General features: G+C 45.0%; 1 protein-coding gene across 1 annotated transcript in view; it reads left to right on the forward strand.

The window, feature by feature from the left end:
* Positions 1-5,011: 5,011 nt before the first annotated feature.
* GFRA4 (GDNF family receptor alpha 4) overlaps positions 5,012-27,660 on the forward strand; it is a gene marked incomplete at both ends in the record, with an annotated part of 109,438 nt that continues 86,789 nt past the window's right edge. Inside the window, one exon of the mRNA XM_081333307.1 lies at positions 5,012-5,051. Within this exon, the coding sequence (XP_081189433.1) occupies positions 5,012-5,051 (40 nt within the window). The remainder of the gene's footprint in view (positions 5,052-27,660) is intronic.

The following is a 27,660-nucleotide window of genomic DNA, read 5'->3' on the forward strand; positions in this document are numbered from 1 at the left end:
AGCACGGAGACGGCATTGGTTGCGCTGGTGAATGATCTCTGGCGGGCTCGGGACAGGGGTTGTTCCTCTGTCCTAGTCCTATTAGATCTCTCAGCGGCTTTTGATACCATCGACCATGGTATCCTACTGCGACGGCTCAGGGGGCTGGGAGTGGGAGGCACTGTTCTACAGTGGTTCTCCTCCTACCTCTTGGGCCGTTCGCAGTCGGTGTTGACGGGAGGGCAGAGGTCCACCCCGAGGTCTCTCGTTTGTGGAGTTCCTCAGGGGTCGGTCCTCTCTCCCCTCCTGTTCAATATCTATATGAAGCCGCTGGGTGAGATCATTCGTGGTTTTGGAGTTGGGTATCATCAGTACGCCGATGATACCCAACTTTTTCTTTCCACCCCAAACCAACTCAGTGATGCCCTCGACGTGATGTCCCGTTGCCTGGAGGCGGTTCGGGTTTGGATGGGGAGAAACAGGCTCCGACTCAATCCTGCCAAGACTGAGTGGCTGTGCGTACAGGCATCTCGCGTGAATCATCCTATTCCACCTTTAATGATGGGGGGGTGAGGTGTTACCCCCCGTCGATAGGGCTCGCAACTTGGGTGTCCTCCTGGATTCACGGCTCAGTTTTGAAGATCATATAGGAGCCGTGACCAGGGGGGCTTTTGCCCAGGTTCGCCTGGTGCGCCAGTTGCAGCCCTATTTGGACCGGGATGCCTTGCGCACAGTCACATATGCACTCGTGACCTCCCGGTTAGACTACTGTAATGCTCTCTACATGGGGCTTCCCTTGAGGACCACTCGGAGGCTTCAACTGGTGCAGAATGCGGCCGCGCGAGTTGTGATGGGGGTTTCTCGATACTCCCATGTAACACCTCTTCTCCACGAGCTGCATTGGCTTCCGGTTGCCCTTCGGGTGAGATTCAAGGTGCTGGTGATGACCTATAAAGCCCTAAATGGCTTGGGTCCGGACTATCTGAGGGAACACCTGCTGCCGGCATCAAGTTCCCTTTGTCCTGTGCCCTCCCACAGGGAGGGTCTTCTCAGGGTGCCACCGGTAAAAGATTGCTGGAGGGCGACACCCAGGGGGAGGGCCTTCTCAGTGGGTGCGCCGGCCCTTTGGAACCAGCTGCCCACAGAGCTCAGGACTGCCCCAGATTTTCGTTCCTTCCGCCGGGACCTGAAGACCTGGCTCTTTGAGCTTTCCGGCCAGGACTGAGAATTTTAATTGTAATTTTATTTAATTGGAGTTTAATTGGAGTTAAGGGTTTTAGATTTTAATTAAGGATAATTTAATTTATTTTAATTTGTTATTAACTTTTGTATTGTTATATTGTTTTAATCGCCTTGTGAACCGCCCTGGGTCCTACGGGAGAAGGGCAGTATATAAGTTTTAATAATAATAATAATAATAATAATAATAATAATAATAATAATAATAATAATAATAATAATAATAATAATAATAATAATAATAATAATAATATCATCTATCTGTCTGTCTATCATCCATCCATCAATCATCTATCATCCATCCATCATATCTATCTGTCTGTCTCTGTCTGTCTGTCTCTGTCTATCATCCAACCATCATCTATCTATCTATCTATCTATCTATCTATCTATCTATCTATCTATCTATCTATCTATCTATCTATCATCTATCTGTCTGTCTGTCTGTCTGTCTGTGTATCTATGTCTGTCTGTCTGTCTATTATCCATCCATATTTATCTATGTATCTGTCTGTCTGTCTATCATCCATCCATCAACCATCTATCTATCATCCATCCATCAGATCTGTCTGTCTTTCTATGTCTGTCTGTCTGTCTGTCTCTGTCTATCATCCATCCATCATCTATCTATCTATCTATGCTGGCTGGGGAATTCTGGGAGTTGAACTCCGTACCTCTTCAAGGGGCCAAGTTTGAGATACACTGTTAGTAAAACCAACTTATCCAGGGCATTAGCCTTGAGTTGGGGTGTGGGGCGTCCGGCTCCTGTGGGAAAGGGAGGGGGCAACACCCAGAGCCCTTTTCAGACTGTCTTCCTCCCCTTTGCAATTTTCCCAAGCCAGCAGATAACTGAGTTTAGGCAGCCAGTCAACACAAGAGCTCTTACGGGGCTTTCATGGGTAATTTCATGGATACAATTGAGGCTTTCCGTTGTTATTTGTAGGTTAGGTTTTTGAATTTGGTTTTTAGTGGGTTATGAATGTAAAGTGTGCTCTTTGTAAGCGGCTGAGAGTCCCTGCAAAGTCAGTAAGAGGAGGGAGGGAATGCATAATATTTTACACGCAATGATACAGCCAGATAATGATTGTACAAGCAACGCAGGTGGATCCAGTTTGGTCGTGTGAAACAGTGCTCCTTGATCCCAAAAGCAGGAGGAGGGGCAGGAGGAGGAGGAGGAAGGGAGGGAGGGAGGTGACTGTGGGGCCCTTGGTGCTCTCTGAGCTTGGTGGTTTTCTTGCAGATGTTTCATGATCAAACTAGATAATATCATCGCTGCTAGAAGGACGTGGGAGGTGTGGGAGGAGGAAGAGGAGGAAGGAGGAAGGGAGGGAGGGAGGGAAGGAGATGACTGTGGGGTCCTCGATACTCTATGACACGGGTGTCAAACTCGCCACGACATATCACGACTTTTTTTTCCCATTGCCGACAATGGGGTGGGTTTTGGTGTGATGCATCGGGCAGTTTGACACCCCTGCCCGTAAAGTCTATGAGCTGGGTTGTTTTCTTGCAGACCTTTCATGGTCAAACTAGGTAACAACATCAGTGCTAGATGGGAGTGGGCATGTGGAGAGGAGGAGGAGGAGGAGAAGGAGGAGGAGGAGGAGGAGGAGGATGGCTGTCCAATCTCTTCTTAAAAACCTCCAGTGATGGAGCAGCCACAGCTTCTGGAGGCAAGTGGTTCCACCGATTAATCTTATCATTGTCAGGAAGTTTCTCCTTAATTCCAGGTTGCTTCTCTCCTTGATGAGTTTCCATCCGTTGCTTCTTTTTCCTGCCTTCGGGCGTTTTGGAGAATAGCTTGACTCCCTCTTCTTTGGGGCAGCCCCTGAGATACTGGAAGGCTGCTATCCTGTCCCCCCCCCCCCTCGTCCTTCTTTTCATTAAACTAGACAGACCCAATTCCAGCCACTGGAAAATCTCTATGGTGTCTCCTTCGTTTCCCCCTAGAGACCCTTTCAGCCCCAAAGCCCAAAGGCCGAATCCTGCACAAGCCAAGCTTTGAGCCATCTCAACGAAAGCGATTCCATCTAGTTTGCGGTTCAAAGGCAGCTAAGCCGGTTTAGCTTCTGCTTCTGCCTGTCTGCAAACTCTGCCCTGGGCGCGTTCTGCAAACCACCATCCAGCTGAACCAGGGTTTAGCCTGCTTCACAGACCCACCGCCTGCACATTTTTTTCAGGAGTAGGATTCGGGTTCTTTCCCTTCCCCCCCCCCAAAAAAAAGGCGAGAGAGGGAGGGAGGGAGGAGAGAGAAAGAGAGAGGGAGGGAGGGAGAGGGAGGGAGGAGAGAGAAAGAGAGAGGGAGGGAGAGGGAGGGAGGGGAGAGAGAGAAAGAAAGAACGAGAGAGAGAATCTGGCTGCCGCATCAATTCTGCGAGTCGGGGGGCGGGGGGGGGGGGTCTGGCCTTTCCTGTTAAGTTTGGCAGCCCCGCGGGGGTGGGGGGCATATGTGAGGCTGGGTGGTGGTGGGGGGGTCGTTCACTTGCGGGTCGGCCCGCGAGGCTCCTCGAGTGAAACTGCTCGGGTGGGGTGGCCTTAAAGAGGAGGGGGGGGCGGGTCGCCAAAGACGCCAAGCCATCCACCCACCCACCCCACTCCCCTTCCTCATCCGTCTAGCCGCTTTCTTGGCCCGGGGGAAGCCTCCGAAAGGCGTCCCGGCGACCCATCAGCCGCTCCCTAAGCGGAGGAAGAGGAGGAGGAGAAGAAGAAGAGGAAGAGGAGGAGGAGGAGGAGAAGAAGAGGAAGAGGAGGAGGAGGAGGAGGAGAGGAAGAGGAGGAGGAGGAGGAGAAGAAGAGGAGGAGGAGGAGGAGGAGGAGAAGAGGAGGAGGAGGAGGAGAAGAAGAGGAGGAGGAGGAGGAGGAGAAGAAGAGGAGGAGGAGGAGGAGGAGAAGAGGAGGAGAGGAGGAGGAGAAGAAGAGGAGGAGGAGGAGGAGGAGGAGAGGAGGAGGAGAAGAAGAAGAAGAGGAGGAGGAGGAGGAGGAGGAGGAGAGGAAGAGGAGGAGGAGAAGAAGAGGAGGAGGAGGAGGAGGAGGAGGAGAAGAGGAGGAGGAGGAGGAGGAGGAGGAGGAGGAGAAGAGGAGGAGGAGGAGGAGGAGGAAGAGAGGAGGAGGAGGAGGAGGAGGAAGGCTGCTTCCACCCGCCGCCCGGCGGTCCCTTTAAGAGCCGCAGCTCCAGCCCTTCCCTTCCTCGCCCAGGCGAACGAGCGCAGGAAGGCGCGCCTGCGGAGACTCAGCGCGGACTGACCGGAGGAGGGAAAGGCAGGCGGGCACGTCTCTCTGCCAGCCGGCAGGAAAAAAAAAACCCCGACCCGGGTTTGCCTCCTGATTCCAACCAGGGCAGGGGCGGACCCCTAAGAGACCCCCTACCCCCCCTCCCACAGCTGCCCTCGCCCTGGGGGCTCCTCCAAGCTCTTCCCCCCCCCTCCCGCCGCCGCCGCGCACTTTGGCAGCAAGTTTCTCCCACCAGCAAAAGAAGGAAGGGAAGAGCGCAGACCGGGGCGGAGCACCGTCGCTCTCCGAGCCCAACCTCGGCTGGTTGGCTGGCTTTGCGGGCACCGGAGCCGGCAGCGATGCTTCCCCATCCAGACGACCAAGCTCGGCTCCCGAGCAGCAGCAGCAGCCGCAGCAGCCGCAGCAACCGCGGGGGCTTCTTATCGACCTGGCACTGAAGGAGGAGGAAGAGGAGGAGGAAGAGGAGAAGGAGAAGGCGCAGAGTTTCGGATCGGATCCTTGCCCGGTCCTTTTTTTTGTTTCGGCAGAAGGAAGGGCCGTGGAGGGGTGGGAGAGAAGAAGCAGAATGACGAGGATCGTGTACATTTTCACCCTGATCCTGACAGGTGAGCGAGCCAGCGAGCCGGCGAGGGGCTGCCGGTTTGGCGCTGCCTTCCCCGGGGCTGAAAACCGGCAGCTTTGGCGACGCACCTTTTTAGGGCTGGCCGAGCTGCGAAGTTTTAGGCAGAACGGCCAGGTGGAGCCGACTCGGCCAGGTGGCCTTTTGGCCGGAGGGTCCGCGGCTCGTGGGAAATCGGCCGAGGCGAGGCGGCGGCGGCTTCTGGGTTGTCTGAAGACCCGCGTGTAGGGCTTGGGTCAGGCTTTGCAAAGCGCTCTTTCCCCGACGCGTCGGGATGCCGTGAGCTGCACGGATTTTCTTCTTCTTCATCATCATCATCTTCCCCTCCTGGGTTAATGGGTGTCAAGAAGCTTGTCAGAACGCGCCCCGGATCCTGCCCCTAAAGCTTTGGACGCCCAAGGGAGCCAGGTCAGCGCGGCTTGGGAGGGGGAAAAAAGTCGATCTGGAAGCGATCCGTAAAGCAAGCGGGCAGACTCGATCCTCTTGGCGACCAAGAGGAACGGATTTATAGTGGCACAGAAAAATCGGGGGGCTCTCTGAGCCAAAGGCTGACGTGTGTGTGTGTGTGTGTGCGTGCGTGCGTTTCAGATTGGAGCCCTAGGAGATGGGATTCCTTCAGCCTTTTAGCCCCAAATCCTAAACTCCTTGAAATGCTCCTGATTCGCTCGTGAGTCGGTCTCCTGGGAATCCGGAGTTGGTTTGTTTTTTTAAAAAAAATTGCTTTTATTTAATTTGTGTTTTTATTTTTATTTTTTAAGGTAAATCTCGCCGCTTTCTGCCCACTGGGTTGCCGAGTTAGCGTGCTTCGGAGTCCTCCATTCTATGCGTTGTGAGACAAGTTCGTTGGATGAATTGTGTTGTCTTTCTCTAAACCACCTTCCCAAATCACAATCGTGACAAAGGCTGAAGCCCAGGGAAGGGGGAAAGAGGGTGTGTGTGTGTGTGTGTGTGTGTGTGTGTGTGTGTGTGAATGGTGCACCTGTCTTGGAATGAGTAGTGAGTCTGCGTTCTCCTTTTTCCTTCTTGGAAAAATCAAATGTTAGAATTGACTGCACTGAATCTTTGAAGACCTGTCCAGTGTGTGTGTGTGTGTGTGTGTGCGCGCGCGTGCATTATTTTTTAATAACGCACAAAAGAAGAGACACTGGCAGGAGAGAGAGAGAAGGAGAGAAAGAAGAGAAATTGGAGAGAGAGAAAAAGAAGGATGCAGGGTGGCAATTCCGATACACTCCCCCCCCCAACAGGTTTTCCAATGTGTGGCAAGCAAGTGTGACACCAGGGTTGTGGTAGGAAGAAAAGCCTTAGCCTAGGAAAGCAAGGGGAATAAAGTGGGCCTTAGGTAAGCAGAGTTTACTAAGAGGTTAAGGGAAGGATGGAAGGGCAGCCCCGGACTACTACGTGGGGAAGTCTCTTTGGAAAGGGGTCGGGTTTTCGAGAAATAATCCAGATTAGTCTGAACTATCCAGATTAGATGATTTGTGTGAACTATCCAGATTTTTTAAGGTTTCTCAGTGGGATTGTGGGGTTGTTTGCGTGGGAGCTGACCGGCTTCGTTGTGGCCTCGCCAATTCAGAACCAGTAAGACAGCTGGAATGAAGGCAGTGGATGATGGGATCTGGGAGGCTGGCATGGACACTGCAATGTGGCCTCTCCAATTCAGGGCCAGTAAGAGCTGGAATGAAGGCAGTGGATGATGGGATCTGGGAGGCTGGCATGGACACTGCAATGTGGCCTCTCCAATTCAGGGCCAGTAAGAGTGGATGATGGGATCTGGGAGGCTGGGATGAACACTGCAATGTGGCTTCTCCGAATCAGAACCATTAACAGAGCTGGAATGAAGGCAGTGGATGATGGGATCTGGGAGCCTGGCATGGTCACTGTAATGTGGCCTCTCTGATCAAAAGCAATAACAGAGCTGGGATGAAGGCAGTGGATGATGGGGCCTGGGATGGTCACTGAGATATGGTTTGCATCCCAGAGAAACAAAGCAGTATCTGTTAAGTTAGAGGAATCTATTGCACTGTAAGTCAGTGTTTTTTAACATCTGCCTTTTCATCCAATCATTGGGGGGATTATGGGATAGAGTTGAGATTCGAACTCGGGTTTTTCCCGGTCCAACAGTCCGACAAGCATACACACGTGCACACACACACACACACACACACACACACACACTTTGCATTAGGGCTTTCCTTGTACAGATCCCCCAGGGTTGCATTTAGCAACCCTGCTAAAAGAACGAGGTTCTGGCCCTGCCTTTGGGGGTACCCGGATGACAACCTTGCAAGGTAGGCCATCCTTATCCCCAAACCAGCAGAGGAAACGATCCTGAGGTGGAGGTTGCCTCTTTCCCCTCACAGACCGGCCACCTTAGCCCACGACTCCCGTCCCCGCTCAGCTTGGATGGGGAGGATGGGAAATGTAGTCTGACCCATGCAGACGATCCCGGCTTGGGAGAAAAGGGGGCGCTAAAATGAGAATAGCGGCGAGCTCATTGGATAGGATGGATCGGGAGAAAATTTGCGCCTACCTTAATTCAGTATAATAAGTCTGATGAAAAAAGTTTTTCAATCGCCTGGTAAATGGGAGGGGCCAGGAAAATAATAATAATGATAAACAGCCCAGGCACTGCAGGCGGTCCTCGGCATACGACCACAGTGGAGCCCGAAATTTTGGTCGCTAAGTGAGACGTTCCTTAAGTGAGTTTTGCCCCATTTGAGGACCTTGTCACGGTTGTTAAGTGAATCACTGCTGTTTTTAAGTGAGTCACATGGTCGTTAAGTGAAGCTGGCTTTCCCCCATTGACTTTGCTTGTCAGAGGGTCGCAAAAGGAGGATCACATGACACACACACACACACACACACACACCAAGATGCTGCGACCATCATAAATATGAATCAGTGGCCAATTTTGATCACAGGACCGTGGGGAGGCTGCAACGGTCGTAAGGGTGAAAAATACTTGTAAGTCCTTTTTTTCCAGTGCCATTTGTCTGAAATGGTATAGGGTTTCCTGCCTGAGTTGGGGGTTGGACTAGATGACCTCCAAGGTCCCTTCCAACTGTTATTCTTCCTTCCTTCCTCCCTCCCTCCCTTCTCCAACACTGGAATTTTTAAAGAAGAGACTGGACAGCCATTTGTCTGAAATGGTATAGGGTTTCCTGCCTGAGCAGGGGGTTGGACTAGATGACCTCCAAGGTCCCTTCCAACTACTACTACTACTACTGCTACTACTACTATTATTATTATTATTATTATTATTATTATTATTATTATTATTATTATTATTATTATTAGCTTTCCGATCCGCTAGAAAATACAGACTTACAATTAGAACAGAGGCCAACACTTTTGTTGCTAAGTGAATTTTGTCCCATATTATCACCTTTCCTGCCACCGCTGCTAAGTGAAACACCGCAGTTGTTAACTTAGTCATGCAGTCATTAATGGAATCAGGCTTCCCCCCCCACCCTTTGACTTTGCTTGTCAGAAAGTCGAAAAAGAGCATTACGTGACCCCGGGGAGGCTGTGACCGTCATAAATACGAACCGGTGGCCAAGCGTCTGAATTTTGATCACATGACCGGGCGGGTGCTGCAACGGTCGTAAAGTGTGAAAAGCGGTCATAAGTCACTTTTTTTCCGGTGCTGTCGTGACTTTCAACGGTCGCTAAATGAATCGTGGTCAATCCAGGCTGGCCTGTATAGAATATATATATATATATTCTGTAGCAGTTTTATGCCATCTCGGCCAATTGAAGATGGGTGACTTCAATTCCCAGAATTCCCCAGCCAGCAAGGCTAGCTGAGGAATTCTGGGAGTTGAAGTCCACTCCCCTTAAAGTCTATATAATTCTGTATAGTCCAGGGGTAGGCAACCTCGGCTCTTTTATGACTCGTGGACTTCAACTCCCAGAATTCCTGAGCCAGCCAAGCTGAGAGAAAAGGGAGAGGTTTCCAAGCTGAGCCATGCTGGCTCAGGAATTCTGGGAGTTGAAGTCCACGAGTCATAAAAGAGCCGAGGTTGCCTACCCCTGGTATAGTCTATATAATTCAAGAAAGTAGTCAGCGCAGGACTTTGGAGGCACCTGCAGAGAGAGATTTAAAATTGTAACCCGCCCTGAGTCTTCGGAGAAGGGCGGGATATAAATGGGATTAAAATTAAAATTAAAAGCATTAAGAGAAGCTTAGAAACGGGGAGTGGCTTTTTTCAGAGTTGTGATTTGTCAGGGTTGCGATACAGACACGCACCGACTGAGGGCACCAGAGATGTTCCTATCGCCCTTTCAGCAGCTCTTATCTCAAACCTTTGATCAGTCCCGGCAGATCCGAACTGAGATTCCACCCAGTTTGGGAAGTCTGCAAAGGAGATGACAGCAGCCACCTTTCGAACTCTTGGCCTGCCAAGTAGGCCTCGCAGAACCCACGAAGCCAAACTGGGCTTGATTGTGGTTTTTAAGAGCCAGATTTTCGTGGTTGGTCAAATGCGACCGATGGCTTAGCCGGCGGTGCAAAGCTGAAGATGGTGGTTTGTTTCATAAGCCATGGTGAAAGCAAACCATCATGGCTTGCAGAGCTTGTGCTCAGCAGAGTGTCAGGAGAGACCGTGTCTTTCCTTCTTTCCTTCCTTCTTTCTTTCTTTCTTTCCTTCTTTCTTTCCTTCCTTCTGTTCTGCTCTTTTCTTTCTTTTTCCCTTCCCTTCTCTTCCTCTTCTTTCTTTCTTTCTTTCTTTCCTTCCTTCTTCCCTTCTTTTTTCTTTCCTTCTTTCTTTCCTCCCTTCTGTTCTGCTCTTTTCTTTCTTTTTCCCTTCCCTTCTCTTCCTCTTCTTTCTTTCTTTCTTTCTTTCTTTCTTTCTTTCTTTCTTTCTTTCTTTCTTTCTTTCTTTCTTTCCCTTTCTCTTTCTTTCCTTCCTTCCTTCCTTCTTCCCTTCTTTTTTCTTTCCTTCTTTCTTTCCTCCCTTCTTTTCTTTCTTTTTCCCTTCTCTTCCTCTTTTTCTTTCTTTCTTTCCTTCCTTCCCTTTGTCTTTCTTTCCCTTCCTTCCTTCCTTCTTTCCTTCTTTCTTTCCTTCTTTCCTTCTTTCTTTCCTCCCTTCTGTTCTGCTCTTTTCTCTTTTTCCTTCTTTCTTTCTTTCTTTCTTTCTTTCTTTCTTTCTTTCTTTCTTTCTTTCTTTCTTTCTTTCTTTCTTTCTTTTTTCCTTCCCTCTTTCCCTTTCTTTCTTTCCTTCCTTCTTTCTTTCTTTCTTTCTTTCTCTCTTTGTCTCCCTTTCTTCCTTTCTTTCCATCCCTCCCTTCCCTCCTTCTTCCTTCCTTCCTTCTTTCATTCTGCCATCTATCTGCCCTACAAGATGACTGTGGGTGGCTAATGTTTTTTGTTATTTGTATATACAGAGAGTCCTCGACTTACGATCACAACGGATCTCAATTTTTCGGTCATTAATGAGTATTGCCCTATTTTACAGCCTTTCTGGCCACCGTTGTTAAGTGAATCGCTGCAGTTAAGTTAGTAACACGGTTGCTAAGTGAATCTGGCTTCCCCATTGAATTTGCTCATCAGAAGATCGAAACAGGGGATCACGTGACCCTGGGACACTGCAAACCGTTATAAATATGAGTCGGTTGCCGAGAGTCTAAATTTTGATCATGTGACCATGGGGATGTTGCAACGGTCATAAGTGTGAAAAATGGTTACAAGTCCTTTTTTTCCGGTGCTGTTGCAATTTTGGTCATTAAATGAACTGTTGTAAGTAGAGGATTACCTGTGTTATTCAATATATGTATCATACAATTAACCAGAATGATCATAAACTTCCCTTCCATTGGCATTTCATAGGTTTTATTTCTTTTGCTCAGGACAGCCAGCCTCCCAAATCGTACTGTATATTTTATGACTGCATTCACACAACCTGTTTAACCTGGTTACTGAGTTAGCCCATTTTTTGAGGGGTTGCAAAAATTCTAAATCATTAATAAACCAATCAGATGGTGCTCTTGCAAGAAACAAAGCTGTGCTCGCACCATCTAACCAAGGATAGTGTGTTATGTTGGGTTGGTTATGCCAGGATGGTCGATGCCTGCACTGGGTAGGGGGTGGGCTAGATCAGGAGTGGGGAACGGTGGCCCTTTTATGAATTGTGGACTTCAATTCCCAGAATTCCTGAGCCAGCCCCTTCTGGGAGTTGAAGTCCACAAGTCATAAAGGGGCCACAGTTCTCCATGCTGGCTCAGGAATTTTGGGAGTTGAAGTCCACGTCATAAAGCAGCCATACTTGCCCATGCTGGCTGAGGAATTCTGGGAGTTGAAGTCCACAGGTCATAAAGGGGCCAGAGTTCCCCATGCTGGCTGAGGAATTCTGGGAATTGAAGTCCACAAGTCATAAAGGGGCCAAAGTTCCCCTTGCTAGCTGAGGAATTCTGGGAGTTGAAGTCCACAGGTCATAAAGGGGCCAGAGTTCCCCATGCTGGCTGAGGAATTCTGGGAATTGAAGTCCACAAGTCATAAAGGGGCCAGAGTTCCCCCATGCTGGCTCAGGAATTCTGGGAGTTGAAGTCCACAAGTCATAAAGGGGCCAGAGTTCCCTACCTCTGAGCTAGATGATCTCCAAGATCCCTTTCCATGTTTACATTCTGCAATGGTGTGAACCTAGCCAACGCTGAGGATCCTCTTTAAGGGCAGAAAAAATAAGCAAGTTTCTTTCCCCTGGCATAAGGAGAAAATTATTTGGAGATAAAAAGAACTCAAAGCCCTTGCCAGTGGCTGAATTGCAAGTCATCAAGCCAGACTCTAGTCTAGTGCACCATCTTGCCCTCCCCACCCCCTCCCCACCCACCCCCACCCCCACCCCCTTCGTCCTCTTCAGCCTTCAGTGTGGAGAGCGGCTGCTTTGCCTTGACAATTCAATCAGGGCTGCAGATCATCCTGACGTGCCTTCCGCACGAAGCTTCGATTTATTAGAGATGCCCATTTGGGGAATGGGATGCAGGAGGCAGGGAGGGACAGAAGGGAGGGCCGAATTCCCTTATTTATGGAGCCAGGCATTCAATTTGCAGAGCTGCCCTCTCAGTTCAGGGACCTGGTCAGCGGTACAGAATGGAGGAATGAATAAATAATGCTTTAAGGAGTTGGGAAGGAAGGAAGGAAGGAAGGAAGGAAGGAAGGAAGGAAGGAAGGAAGGAAGGAAGGAAGGAAGGAAGGAAGGAAGGAAGGAAGGAAGGAAGGAAGGGGAAAGAGAGAGATGGAAGGAATGGAAAAGAAAAAGGAAGAAAGGAAGGGAATGCAGAAGAAAAAAGGAAAGAGAACGAAAAAGGAAAAGGAAGGGAAGGGAAAGAAAAGGTGGAGGAAGAAGGAAGGAGGGAGGGGGGCAAGGAACTGGAGAGGAAGGAAGGAAGGAAGGAAGGAAGGAAGGAAAGAAAGAGAAAGAAAGAAAGAAAGAAAGAAAGAAAGAAAGAAAGAAAGAAAGAAAGAAAGAAAGAAAGAAAGAAAGAAAGAAAGAAAGAAAGAAAGAAAGAAAGAAAGAAAGAAAGAAAGAAAGAAAGAAAGAAAGAAAGAAAGAAAGAAAGAAAGAAAGAAAGAAAGAAAGAAAGAAAGAAAGAAAGAAAGAAAGAAAGAAAGAAAGAAAGAAAGAAAGAAAGAAAGAAAGAAAGAAAGAAAGGAGAGGAGAGGAGAGGAGAGGAAGAGGGGAGAAACAGGAAGGGAAGGAAGGAAGGAGAAAGGGAGAGAGGGAAGGGAAGGAAAAGGAAGGGAATGCAGGAGAAGAAAAAGAGGAAAGAACAAAAAAGGGAAAGGAAAGGGAGGGGGAAGAAGGAAGGGGGGAGGGAAGGGACTGCAGAGGAAGGAAGGAAGGAAGAAGAGACAGGAAGGAAGAGGGGGAAGGGAAGGAAGAAAGAAAGGCGAGAGGAGAGGCAGGCATGGAGGGAGGGAGGAGGGAGGGAGGAGGCAAGTAAGGAAAAAGGGAGGGAGAGAAGGAAGGAAGGAAGGAAGGAAGGAGGAAGGAAGGAAGGAAGGAGGAAGGAAGGAAGGAAGGAAGGAAGGAAGGAAGGAAGGAAGGAAGGAAGGAAGGAAGACAAATGAAAGGAATGATTAATTCTTGAAATTGGGAGGTGGGTCTGGAGGGGCTGAATTCCCATCCCTTACTTACCCTCTGCCTACCTACACACACACACACACACACACACACACACGCACACACACAGGAAGGGATTGATGAGTGCAGAGAAGACTTCCTCTTCAGCTCTAACAAGGACTGTGTCTGTCACTCTTATCACACGCCTAACAGGCGTCTGTCCTTGAGGGACTGGACAAAACCAGCATCTTGGTGAACTCCAGAGGTTAGTCAACAACTGGGGAAACATTTGCCTGCCTCCTGCCAGCTGTTGACATTCGGTCAATGTTGTAAAAAAACAGAGCCGATGAGACAATATCGTTAGCAGATCTCCGATTGGCTCCATCTGACAAATGGTTCGATTTACCATGCTTTCCCTCACGGCCAGGGATTTACGGTTTGGGCCCCTTTAAGATGGGTGGACTTCAACTCCCAAAATTCCCCAACCAGCATCCTGGCTGAGGAATTCTGGGAGTTGAAATCCGCACCTTTTAAGACAGGCTGGCTGGGGAATTGTGGGAGCTGATGTCCATCCTTTCTAGCCCAGGGGTAGGCCACCTCGGCTCTTTTATGACTCGGGGACTTCAACTCCCAGAATTCCTGAGCCAGCATACCTGGCTCAGCTTGGAAACCTCTCCCTTTCCCCTCAGCGTGGCTGGCTCAGGAATTCTGGGAGTTGAAGTCCACGAGTCATCAAAGAGCCAAGGTGGCCTACCCCTGTAAATCTAGTCTAAAGCATACTGGCTGAGGATTTTGGGGAGTTGGTCCACTCCCTTTAAAGCATCTTTCTAAAAACCTCGGGGGGATGCCGCTTGCGAAAGAGGCTATAAAGACCTCCATTTTATCCTCGATTTATCGAGAGCAGCTGGTGGGGGTCTCTGGCACCGAAGCACTCCCTCCCTCCCTGGGTTTGGGGTCAGTAGGGTGAAGGTCATCCTTCTGGACCCCCAAGGTTGATCTGCATCCAAAGATGGGCCTGCGGTGGGCTCACTCAGAAGCCCTCCGTCTCCTTAAAAATTATCTTTCCGGTTTTCTCCCTGCCTAAAGAATGGAAAGGGCAGTGGGGGGGGGGTGTCGATAATCCAGACTCACCCCCTTGCCAGGTTTTATGTTCTCAAATTCCCCACCCCCACCCCCAGAAAAAACTGCACAACGGTTTGGGCTCTTTGATGGCTTGGACCGTCTTTCCGCTCAATAAATATCAACAGAATAAGAGAGTTGGGAGGGACCCTGGAGGTCTTCTAGTCCAGCCCCCTGCTTGAGCAGGAGAACCCATACCATCTCAGACAAGTGACTGTCTGGCCTCTTCTTGAAAATCTCCAGCGATGGAGTGGCCACGATTTCTGGTGGCAAGCTGTTCCACTGGTTGATTGTCCTCACTGTCAGGAAGTTTCTCCTTAATTCCAGGTTGCTTCTCTCCTTCACGAGTTCCCATCCGTTGGTTGGATTAATGTTTCCCCCAGGGTATGATTTCTGCTCAAGCAGGCTAGGCCAGGTTCAAGAGGTGTGGAGGAGGAGGAGGAGGAGGAGGGAGGGAGGAAGAGGAGGCAGACAAAGGAGAAGGGAGGAGGAGGAGGAAGAGGAGAAGGAAAGAGGGAGGGAGGAGGAGGAAGGGAGGGAGAAGGAGGCTTACAAAGGAGAAGGGAGAAGGAGGAGGAAGAGGAAGAGGAGAAGGAGGGAGGGAGGGAGGGAGGAGGAGGAAGAGGAAGAGGAGAAGGAGGAAGAGAGGGAGGGAGGAGGAGGAAGAGGAAGAGGAGAAGGAGGGAGGGAGGAGGAGGAGAAGGTAGACAAAGGAGAAAGGAGGAAGAGGAGGAAGAATAGGAAGAGGAGGAAGAGAAGGAGGAAGGGAGGGAAGGAGGAGGAGGAGGAAGAAGAAGAAGGGAGGGAGGAAGAGGAGGCAGACAAAGGAGAAGGGAGGAGGAAGAGGAGGAAGAGGAGAAGGAAGGAGGGAGGAAGAAGGAGGCTTACAAAGGAGAAGGGAGAAGGAGGAGGAAGAGGAAGAGGAGAAGGAGGAAGGGAGGGAGGGAGGAGGAGGAAGAGGAGAAGAAGGGAGGGAGGGAGGGAGGAGGAGGAAGAGGAAGAGGAAGAGGAGAAGGAGGGAGGGAGGAGGAGAAGGTAGACAAAGGAGAAAGGAGGAAGAGGAGGAAGAATAGGAAGAGGAGGAAGAGGAGGAAGAGAAGGAGGAAGGGAGGGAAGGAGGAGGAGGAGGAAGAAGAAGAAGGGAGGGAGGAAGAGGAGGCAGACAAAGGAGAAGGGAGGAGGAGGAGGAAGAGGAGGAAGAGGAGAAGGAAGGAGGGAGGAAGAAGGAGGCTTACAAAGGAGAAGGGAGAAGGAGGAGGAAGAGGAAGAGGAGAAGGAGGAAGGGAGGGAGGGAGGAGGAGGAAGAGGAGAAGAAGGGAGGGAGGGAGGGAGGAGGAGGAAGAGGAAGAGGAAGAGGAGAAGGAGGGAGGGAGGAGGAGAAGGTAGACAAAGGAGAAAGGAGGAAGAGGAGGAAGAATAGGAAGAGGAGGAAGAGGAGGAAGAGAAGGAGGAAGGGAGGGAAGGAGGAGGAGGCGGAGGCGGAGGAGAGGAGAAGGAGGAAAAGGAAGGAAGAGGAAGAGGAGGAGGGAAAAGGAGGAGGGAAAAAGGGGAAGCAGAGGAAGAGGAGGAAGAGGGGGAGGGGGATTGGAACCTCACGGATGAGGAAACCATCAGCCCTGCCAACGGATCCCATCGAAGCCAACACTGAACGCCGCCAGATGCCGGTTGTGTAAATTTAAGGACGGAATTGTCGATTATCTCATTAACAGCCGCAGTCAAATCGCTCAGACCAAGCGCAAACCGAGCCTTGATGGGGTTGGAAAAACTGCCCGTTGGAGTTTATGCCGGGAAATTCCAGCTTTATGCTTAGCCAAAACCGCCGGGGACCGTATGCCGCGGCTGATGGGTTGGTTTCGCCAAGGGAGGAGAGGCCGGCCATTGGGCGGGATTGCCGAATTCCACTAAGCGAGGCGCTTACCACCTTTACACCCGGGACTTCAACTCCCAGAATTCCCCAGCCAGCGGGCCTGGGTGTTCCTCCCCCTACCCAGGCGGTCCTCGACTTACGACAGTTCATTTAGCGACCGTTCCGAGTTACAACGGCACTGAAGAGAGTGACGTAGGGCCCTTTTTCACACTTACGACCGCCGCAGCATTGTGAAAACGGTCACCACACATCGGAAGGTGGACGTTTTGGATCATTTCAGACGGTCCTCGGCCGAACGACCGCAATTGAGCCCCCACGTTGTTGCTAAGTGAAACGTTTGTTAAATGAGCTTGGCTCCCCCATCGACTCTGCCAGTCAGAAGGTTGCAAAAGGGGATCACGGGACCCACAGCGACACTGGGGCAGTCGTAAATGGGAGACAGGTGGCAAGCCCCTGAATTTTGATCACGCGACCCTGGGGAAGATGCAATGGTCATAAGTGGGGAAAATTGAGAGCAGAAATAAAATAGCCAGGAGATTGATTGATTGATTGATTGGTTGGTTGGTTGGTTGATTGATTGATTGATTGATTCCTCCCTTCCTTACTTCCTTCATTCCTTACTTCCTCCCTTCCTCCCTGCTTCCTTCCTTCTTTACTCACTCACTCCATAGACCAACCTTCCTTCCTTCCTCCCTCCCTCCCTCCTTTACTCACTCACTCCATAGACCGACCTTCCTTCCTTCCTTCCTTCCTTCCTTCCTTCCTTCCTTCCTTCCTTCCTCCCTCCCTCCCTGCTTCCTTCCTTCTTTACTCACTCACTCCATAGACCAACCTTCCTTCCTTCCTTCCTTCCTTCCTTCCTTCCTTCCTCCCTGCTTCCTTCCTTCTTTACTCACTCACTCCTTCCTTCCCTTCCTTCCTCCCTCCCTCCCTCCCTCCTTTACTCACTCACTCCATAGACCGACCTTCCTTCCTCCCTGCTTCCTTCCTTCCTTCCTTCCTTCCTCCCTGCTTCCTTCCTTCTTTACTCACTCACTCCTTCCTTCCCTTCCTTCCTCCCTCCCTCCCTCCCTCCCTCCCTCCCTCCCTCCTTTACTCACTCACTCCATAGACCTTCCTTCCTTCCTTCCTTCCTTCCTTCCTTCCTTCCTTCCTTCCTTCCTCCCTCCCTCCCTGCTTCCTTCCTTCTTTACTCACTCACTCCATAGACCAACCTTCCTTCCTTCCTTCCTTCCTTCCTCCCTGCTTCCTTCCTTCTTTACTCACTCACTCCTTCCTTCCCTTCCTTCCTTCCTCCCTCCCTCCCTCCCTCCTTTACTCACTCACTCCATAGACCTTCCTTCCTTCCTTCCTTCCTCCCTCCCTCCCTCCCTCCCTCCCTCCCTCCCTCCTTTACTCACTCACTCCATAGACCTTCCTTCCTTCCTTCCTTCCTTCCTTCCTTCCTTCCTTCCTCCCTCCCTCCCTGCTTCCTTCCTTCTTTACTCACTCACTCCATAGACCAACCTTCCTTCCTTCCTTCCTTCCCTTCCTTCCTCCCTCCCTCCCTCCCTCCTTTACTCACTCATTCCATAGACCGACCTTCCTTCCTCCCTGCTTCCTTCCTTCTTTACTCACTCACTCCTTCCTTCCCTTCCTTCCTTCCTCCCTCCCTCCCTCCCTCCTTTACTCACTCACTCCATAGACCGACCTTCCTTCCTTCCTTCCTTCCTTCCTTCCTTCCTTCCTTCCTTCCTTCCTCCCTCCCTGCTTCCTTCCTTCTTTACTCACTCACTCCATAGACCAACCTTCCTTCCTTCCTTCCTTCCTTCCTTCCTTCCTTCCTCCCTGCTTCCTTCCTTCTTTACTCACTCACTCCTTCCTTCCCTTCCTTCCTCCCTCCCTCCCTCCCTCCTTTACTCACTCACTCCATAGACCGACCTTCCTTCCTTCCTTCTTTCCTTCCTTCCTTCCTTCCTTCCTTCCTTCCTTCCTTCCTTCCTTCCTCCCTCCCTCCCTGCTTCCTTCCTTCTTTACTCACTCACTCCATAGACCAACCTTCCTTCCTTCCTTCCTTCCTTCCTCCCTCCCTGCTTCCTTCCTTCTTTACTCACTCACTCCATAGACCAACCTTCCTTCCTTCCTTCCTTCCTTCCTTCCTTCCTTCCTCCCTGCTTCCTTCCTTCTTTACTCACTCACTCCTTCCTTCCCTTCCTTCCTCCCTCCCTCCCTCCCTCCTTTACTCACTCACTCCATAGACCGACCTTCCTTCCTTCCTTCCTTCCTTCCTTCCTTCCTTCCTTCCTTCCTTCCTTCCTTCCTCCCTCCCTCCCTGCTTCCTTCCTTCTTTACTCACTCACTCCATAGACCAACCTTCCTTCCTTCCTTCCTTCCTTCCTTCCTCCCTGCTTCCTTCCTTCTTTACTCACTCACTCCTTCCTTCCCTTCCTTCCTTCCTCCCTCCCTCCCTCCCTCCTTTACTCACTCACTCCATAGACCTTCCTTCCTTCCTTCCTTCCTTCCTTCCTCCCTCCCTCCCTCCCTCCCTCCCTCCCTCCTTTACTCACTCACTCCATAGACCTTCCTTCCTTCCTTCCTCTTCTCCTTTTCTTTTTTGCCTCCCTCTCTCTTTCTTCCTTTTTTCCCTCCTTCCTATTCCTTCCTTCCTTCCTTCCTCTTTCTCCTTCCTTCCATTCCCCACCATCTAGTCAGAGCTGAAGAAGCTTCTTGGATAGGAAGTAAAATGTCTTCAAAGGAGAAACAAGGAAGTCCAGTCCTGAAAAAAAGCATCTATGGGCCAACCAGGACCACCCTTCCTTCCTTCCTTCCTTCCTTCCTTCCTTCCTTCCTTCCTTCCTTCCTTCCTTCCTTCCTTCCTTCCTTCCTTCCTTCCTTCCTTCCTTCCTTCCAAGATGCCATTCTGTTTGTTAATCCCAAAGTTCAAAATTATTAAAATGGTACAAAGGGGTGGCACATTACTTCGGTCCAGACCAGGGCATCTCCCAACTTGGCACTTTGAAGACTCGTGGACTTCAACTCCCAGAATTCCTCAGCCAGCCATGCTACCCAGGGGAATTCTGGGAGCTGAAGTCCATTCATCTTAAAGTTGCCAAGATTGAGAAACTCTAGATGACACTTCAGTCAAAAGAGTACAGTAACACACTGCCTCCATCAACTTGCTTGTTTACACACACACACACACACACACACACACAAAACCCCCACACACACAAACACAGAAACACACACACACAATATGCAGAACCTCATTTTTCACTCAAGTAGTGTAAACCTACCATTCTGGTGTTTCTAAACAGAGAGATACTTCGATATAGGACACCGTTTCTCAATCTTGACCGCTTAAAGACAGGTGGACTTCAACTCCCAGAATTCTCCATCCGGCCATGCAGGCTGGGGAATTCTGGGAGTTGAAGTCCACCCATCTTAAAATTCGTCTTCAAGAGAAACGGTCCTCACTCACTTTTTTTTTCCCCGGTGCCATTGTAACTTTGAACGGCCGCTAAGTGGATTGCTGTCAGCGGAGGGACCCTTTCTTTCGAGTTTTCCCCAAAAAAAAGGAAACATGAGAAGGGATCTTTTGCCCGTCTCTTCCCACTTTTAAGCTGCCAGGAGCGTTGCGCAACGAGATCTATCCATCTATCTATTTGCCAAGGTATCCTATTTTAATCTCTAATTTAATAAGGAAAAGAAAACAGTGGGAGCAATTTTTTCATTGATTATATTCTCGGAACATTACCCGCCTTGCATTTATGCTCTTTTCTCATTCTTTTCTTCGGAGAAAATGCTGCTTAAAAATATGCATTTATTTAACTTCCTTGCTTTCTCTGGGCTGATTTCATTTGTTCTAGTCCAAGACGGATTTTTAATTTACATACTTAATGCAAAAGCGGCTTGCCTTTTTTTTTTTTTCTACCAAGAGGGGAAAATGCTTATTTTTTTTCTTAAAAAAAAAAGTCAAGTCAAAAACACACATAGAGCCGATTTGCCTTGCTTTTTATGTAAATTGGTCTACAAATTGTGTCTACAAAACACAATGACACAGGTCACCTTCGATCTGTGACCGCAGTTCAGCCCCAAATTCCTGTGAAGTGAGCTTTGCACCGTTTTACAACCTTCCTTACCGCCGTCGTTAAGTGAATCACGGCTGTTGTTACCTTAGTAATACGGCCATTAAGCAAAACCCGGCTTCCCCACTGACTTTTGCTTTTCACAAGCTCACAGAAGGGGGGGGTCACGCGGACCCCAGGGGTACCCTGCAACCGTCATAAATATGAGTCGGTCACTGAGCGTCTCAGTTTTGATCCCATGACCGCAGGGATGTCGCAACGGTCATAAGAGTGAAAAACGGCTGCGAGTCGCTTATTTTGGCAGCGGCGTAACTTTGAGCGGTCACTAATTGAACCCTTGTAAGTTGAGGACCACCTGTGGTGGGATTGATGGATCTCAGAAGCGACCCTGCTATGGGTTGGAGTAACGCTGGGTGGCCAGGCTGTTTTTGCAAGTTTGTCTTTTTCAAAGCAGGTTTCTAGTCCTCAGTTTTTCGACCCACCTGAATAGTCAAATGGTTGGGACGCTGCTGGCATAATCTGACAGTTCTTGGGAATCCCAGCTGAAGAGCTGTAGTATTGTCTTGGAGGAATGTCCATCTTGCTAAAGAAAAAAAAACAAAAAAACCAGCCCTGCGGTGTGGGTTACATTGGCATAACTGAGTCAAAGCCAGCCTGGGCGTTGAGTGGAGACTTCAATCTTTTGCCTCTCGTTTCAGCCCAAAAATGACGCTACTATCCCAATGAGTACAGGTAGTCCTTGACTTATGACAGGTTGCTTAGCGACCAATTGAAGTTACAACGGACCTCCCCAAAAGCTAATTACATGTTCTGGTTTTGAAGTTCTGACATCCTCTCACCCATCCCTGTCAAAAAACAGCAGATAATTCTGGTTTACGCAAAAATTGGCCCATAGCGAAGGACGGTGGGGTCTCTGGTGGTCTCTGAGCTGGGCTGATTTCTTGCAGACGTTTCCTGACCCAACTAGCTAACATCGTCAGTACTAGAAGGGGTTAGGGTTTGTGGTGAGGAGGAAGAGGAGGAGGAGGAAGAAACAGGAGGAGGAGGAGATTAAAGTTCTACTAATATAAAAATGATTGAAATTAAACACATTTCTTTTTATGGCCAGAGTCTCTGTGACTATTGTTTGTTGAGATGGAAGAACATCTAATCCGATACAAATTTATGCTGATTTTTACAAATACTGCAATATGTTAAGGATTTGTGGGGGGGAGGAGGAGGAGAGGGAGGGGAAGGAGGAGGAGGAGGAGAGGGAGGGGGAGGAGGAGGAGGAGGAGGAGGAGAGGGAGGGGGAGGAGGAGGAGGAGAGGGGGGAGGGGGAGGAGGAAGGAGGAGGGAGAAGGAGGAGGAGGAGGAGGAGAGGGAGGGGGAGGAGGAGGAGGAGGGAGAAGGAGGAGGAGGAGGAGAGGGAGGGGGAGGAGGAGGAGGAGAGGGGTAGGGGGAGGAGGAAGGAGGAGGGAGGAGGAGGAGGAGGAGGAGAGGGAGGGGGAGGAGGAGTTAGAAGAAGGAGAGGAAGATATTATTATTATTATTATTATTATTATTATTATTATTATTATTATTATTATTATTATTATTATTATTATTATTATTATTATTATTATTTTGTTGAAGGAAAAATCTTCATCAGGGTCCATTCCAAGCTGGGAATAAACGAAATGGAGGCTGCTTTAAAAAGAAGGTTTGCAGTTTATTGAAGAGCAGAGCCAGACAGAAATGTAACTCTGGGAAAGCTGACCACATGGAGCTGGGAGTGGTGGGTTTTTATCCCTTCTTGGGCTTTTGTGTTTGGAGCTGTTCCTGTTCCTGTGGCAGAAACTTGGACCTGAGTCTGAGTGTGCCTTTCTGGTATTCTGATGGGGATTAGGGTTAATCCTATTATGTCCCAAAGGTCATATCCTGCTTCTCTGGGGCTGTAGCTGATGGCTTACTTCCTGTGTTGGATTTTTTTGGGTGTGTGTGTGTGTGAGGGGTTGCTGGTTCTAATCCTACCACTCTGCTATTGTTAGCTGTCAGTTTTGCTGCAGGGGACTTCAAAATATTTGGTCTTAAATGGGCTTCTGCCTGGGTGTGTGTGTGTGTGGGGGGGGGTTGCTCATGAATGGGACTATCAAATCTGCATTTATAAAAAGTGGTTTCTTGAGTTTCTCCTGGGGGCGATTAAGGAAAACTGGGCCTGCTTTTCTGCCTCTTTAAGATCCTTTGGGGAAATACAATATTCTGCCTTTTAATAGTCCCAAAATACTTCTTCCTCTCAGGGGGTTGCTGTCCTCCCACAATGATGATGATAGAATAGAATAGAATAGAATAGAATAGAATAGAATAGAATAGAATAGAATAGAATAGAATAGAATAGAATAGAATAGAATAGAATAGAATAGAACAGAATAGAATTAACAATAGGAAAGAATTAGAATTAGAATTAGAATAGAATAAACAGAACAGAACAGAACAGAATAGAATAGAATAGAATTAACAATAGGAAAGAATTAGAATTAATTAGAATTAGAATTAGAATTAGAATTAGAATTAGAATTAGAATTAGAATTAGAATTAGAATGGAATGGAATAAATAGAACAGAACAGAACAGAACAGAATAGAATAGAATAGAATTAACAATAGGAAAGAATTAGAATTAGAATGGAATAAACAGAACAGAACAGAACAGAACAGAACAGAATAGAATAGAATAGAATAGAATAGAATAGAATAGAATAGAATAGAATAGAATAGAATAGAATAGAATAGAATTAACAATAGGAAAGAATTAGAATTAGAATTAGAATTAGAATTAGAATTAGAATTAGAATGGAATGGAATGGAATGGAATGGAATGGAATGGAATGGAATGGAATGGAATAAATAGAACAGAACAGAATAGAATAGAATTAACAATAGGAAAGAATTAGAATTAGAATGGAATAAACAGAACAGAACAGAACAGAACAGAACAGAACAGAACAGAATAGAATAGAATAGAATAGAATAGAATAGAATAGAATAGAATTAACAATAGGAAAGAATTAGAATTAGAATTAGAATTAGAATTAGAATGGAATGGAATGGAATGGAATAAATAGAACAGAACAGAACAGAACAGAATAGAATTAACAATAGGACAGAATTAGAATTAGAATTAGAATTAGAATGAGAATGAGAATGGAATGGAATGGAATAAACAGAACAGAACAGAACAGAACAGAACAGAACAGAATTAACAATAGGAATTAGCAACTTTTGGTGTTTGGTGCCCTCGTTTCCGTCTTTTCCACACCCAGCCAAGGTGTTCCTCATCTGCCAGGCATTTTTACCGTTCTTGCAGCTTTTTTCTGAAACCGCCGTGTTGCACCAGGCTAAGGAGTTTGGTGGGTTTGAACACCGTCTCCCATCGTGTTTATTAATGGGCCTCGTAGTTCTTCCCGTTGGTTGAGCCACTATTTTCCAATTTTTGCAGAGCCTCGTAATTAGCCCAAAGGGTGCTGGTTATTGTGCAGATGAGAAATAATAATAATATCAGTGGTAATTTAAATAATATAAGCCTGAATTTATGAGAGGCTTAGTCCACTGAGATACCCGGTTACTGGAATGAATTTTTCGGAATTTCTAACCCAATTAAAATAGAGTTTATTTCCATCTTTCCCTCTCTCTTCCTCCCTCTTTCTTTCTTTTCTTCCTTCTTTCCTTCCTTCTTTCTTTCTCCTCCTTTCTCTCTTTCTCTTTCTCTTTTTCTTTCTCTCTCTTTTGTTTTTCTCTCTTTTACTTTGTCTCCCTCTTCTTTTTCTTTCTCTGTCTCTTTATTTCTCTCTCTCTTCCTTTCTGTTTCTCTCTTTCTCTCTCTTTCCCTTTTTTGTTATTCCTCTTTTACGTTTTTGTTATTTTCTCTTTTACTATCTCTCTCTCTCTTCTTATTCTATTCTATTCTATTCTATTCTATTCTATTCTATTCTATTCTATTCTATTCTATTCTGTTCTGTTCTATTCTATTCTATTCTATTCTATTCTTATTCCATTCCACATTCTATTCTATTCTATTCTATTCTATTCTATTCTATTCTATTCTATTCTATTCTATTCTATTCTATTCTATTCTATTCTATTCTATTCTATTCTTATTCCATTCCACATTCTATTCTATTCTATTCTATTCTATTCTATTCTATTCTATTCTTATTCCATTCCACATTCTATTCTATTCTATTCTATTCTATTCTATTCTATTCTATTCTATTCTATTCTATTCTATTCTATTCTATTCTATTCTATTCTATTCTATTCTATTCTATTCTATTCTTATTCCATTCCACATTCTATTCTATTCTATTCTATTCTATTCTATTCTATTCTATTCTTATTCCATTCCACATTCTATTCTATTCTATTCTATTCTATTCTATTCTATTCTATTCTATTCTATTCTATTCTATTCTATTCTATTCTGTTCTGTTCTATTCTATTCTATTCTATTCTATTCTTATTCCATTCCACATTCTATTCTATTCTATTCTATTCTATTCTATTCTATTCTATTCTTATTCCATTCCACATTCTATTCTATTCTATTCTATTCTATTCTATTCTATTCTATTCTATTCTATTCTATTCTATTCTATTCTATTCTATTCTATTCTATTCTATTCTATTCTATTCTATTCTATTCTATTCTATTCTATTCTATTCTATTCTATTCTATTCTATTCTATTCTATTCTTTATTCTATTCTATTCTATTCTATTCTTATTCCATTCCACATTCTATTCTATTCTATTCTATTCTATTCTATTCTATTCTATTCTATTCTATTCTATTCTATTCTATTCTATTCTATTCTGTTCTGTTCTATTCTATTCTATTCTATTCTATTCTGTTCTATTCTATTCTGTTCTGTTCTATTCTTCATTCCTTCTATTCTATTCTATTCTATTCTATTCTATTCTATTCTATTCTATTCTATTCTATTCTATTCTATTCTATTCTATTCTATTCTATTCTATTCTATTCTATTCTATTCTATTCTTTATTCTATTCTATTCTATTCTATTCTATTCTATTCTATTCTTATTCCATTCCACATTCTATTCTATTCTATTCTATTCTATTCTATTCTATTCTATTCTATTCTATTCTATTCTATTCTATTCTATTCTATTCTATTCTATTCTTATTCCATTCCACATTCTATTCTATTCTATTCTATTCTATTCTATTCTATTCTATTCTATTCTATTCTATTCTATTCTTTATTCTATTCTATTCTATTCTATTCTATTCTATTCTATTCTATTCTATTCTTTATTCTATTCTATTCTATTCTATTCTATTCTATTCTATTCTTATTCCATTCCACATTCTATTCTATTCTATTCTATTCTATTCTATTCTATTCTATTCTATTCTATTCTATTCTTATTCCATTCCACATTCTATTCTATTCTATTCTATTCTATTCTATTCTATTCTATTCTATTCTATTCTATTCTATTCTATTCTATTCTATTCTATTCTATTCTATTCTATTCTATTCTATTCTATTCTATTCTATTCTATTCTATTCTTTATTCTATTCTATTCTATTCTATTCTTATTCCATTCCACATTCTATTCTATTCTATTCTATTCTATTCTATTCTATTCTATTCTATTCTATTCTATTCTATTCTATTCTATTCTATTCTATTCTGTTCTGTTCTATTCTATTCTATTCTATTCTATTCTGTTCTATTCTATTCTGTTCTGTTCTATTCTTCATTCCTTCTATTCTATTCTATTCTATTCTATTCTATTCTATTCTATTCTATTCTATTCTATTCTATTCTATTCTATTCTATTCTATTCTATTCTATTCTATTCTATTCTATTCTTTATTCTATTCTATTCTATTCTATTCTATTCTATTCTATTCTTATTCCATTCCACATTCTATTCTATTCTATTCTATTCTATTCTATTCTATTCTATTCTATTCTATTCTATTCTATTCTATTCTATTCTATTCTATTCTATTCTTATTCCATTCCACATTCTATTCTATTCTATTCTATTCTATTCTATTCTATTCTATTCTATTCTATTCTATTCTATTCTTTATTCTATTCTATTCTATTCTATTCTATTCTATTCTATTCTATTCTATTCTTTATTCTATTCTATTCTATTCTATTCTATTCTATTCTATTCTTATTCCATTCCACATTCTATTCTATTCTATTCTATTCTATTCTATTCTATTCTATTCTATTCTATTCTATTCTATTCTATTCTATTCTATTCTATTCTATTCTATTCTATTCTATTCTATTCTTATTCCATTCCACATTCTATTCTATTCTATTCTATTCTATTCTATTCTATTCTATTCTATTCTATTCTATTCTATTCTATTCTATTCTATTCTATTCTATTCTATTCTATTCTATTCTATTCTTTATTCTATTCTATTCTATTCTATTCTTATTCCATTCCACATTCTATTCTATTCTATTCTATTCTATTCTATTCTATTCTATTCTATTCTATTCTATTCTATTCTATTCTATTCTATTCTATTCTGTTCTGTTCTATTCTATTCTATTCTATTCTATTCTGTTCTATTCTATTCTGTTCTGTTCTATTCTTCATTCCTTCTATTCTATTCTATTCTATTCTATTCTATTCTATTCTATTCTATTCTATTCTATTCTATTCTATTCTATTCTATTCTATTCTATTCTATTCTATTCTATTCTTTATTCTATTCTATTCTATTCTATTCTATTCTATTCTATTCTATTCTATTCTATTCTATTCTTTATTCTATTCTATTCTATTCTATTCTATTCTATTCTATTCTATTCTATTCTATTCTTATTCCATTCCACATTCTATTCTATTCTATTCTATTCTATTCTATTCTATTCTATTCTATTCTATTCTATTCTATTCTATTCTATTCTATTCTTTATTCTATTCTATTCTATTCTATTCTTATTCCATTCCACATTCTATTCTATTCTATTCTATTCTATTCTATTCTATTCTATTCTATTCTATTCTATTCTATTCTATTCTATTCTATTCTATTCTGTTCTGTTCTATTCTATTCTATTCTATTCTGTTCTATTCTATTCTGTTCTGTTCTATTCTTCATTCCTTCTATTCTATTCTATTCTATTCTATTCTATTCTATTCTATTCTTTATTCTATTCTATTCTATTCTATTCTATTCTATTCTATTCTATTCTATTCTATTCTATTCTATTCTATTCTTTATTCTATTCTATTCTATTCTATTCTATTCTATTCTATTCTATTCTATTCTATTCTATTCTATTCTATTCTATTCTATTCTATTCTATTCTATTCTATTCTTATTCCATTCCACATTCTATTCTATTCTATTCTATTCTATTCTATTCTATTCTATTCTATTCTATTCTATTCTATTCTATTCTATTCTATTCTATTCTATTCTATTCTTTATTCTATTCTATTCTATTCTATTCTATTCT

The sequence above is a fragment of the Vipera berus genome, assembly GCF_964194415.1.
Source record: "Vipera berus genome assembly, chromosome: 7".
Lineage (NCBI taxonomy): Eukaryota > Metazoa > Chordata > Lepidosauria > Squamata > Viperidae > Vipera > Vipera berus.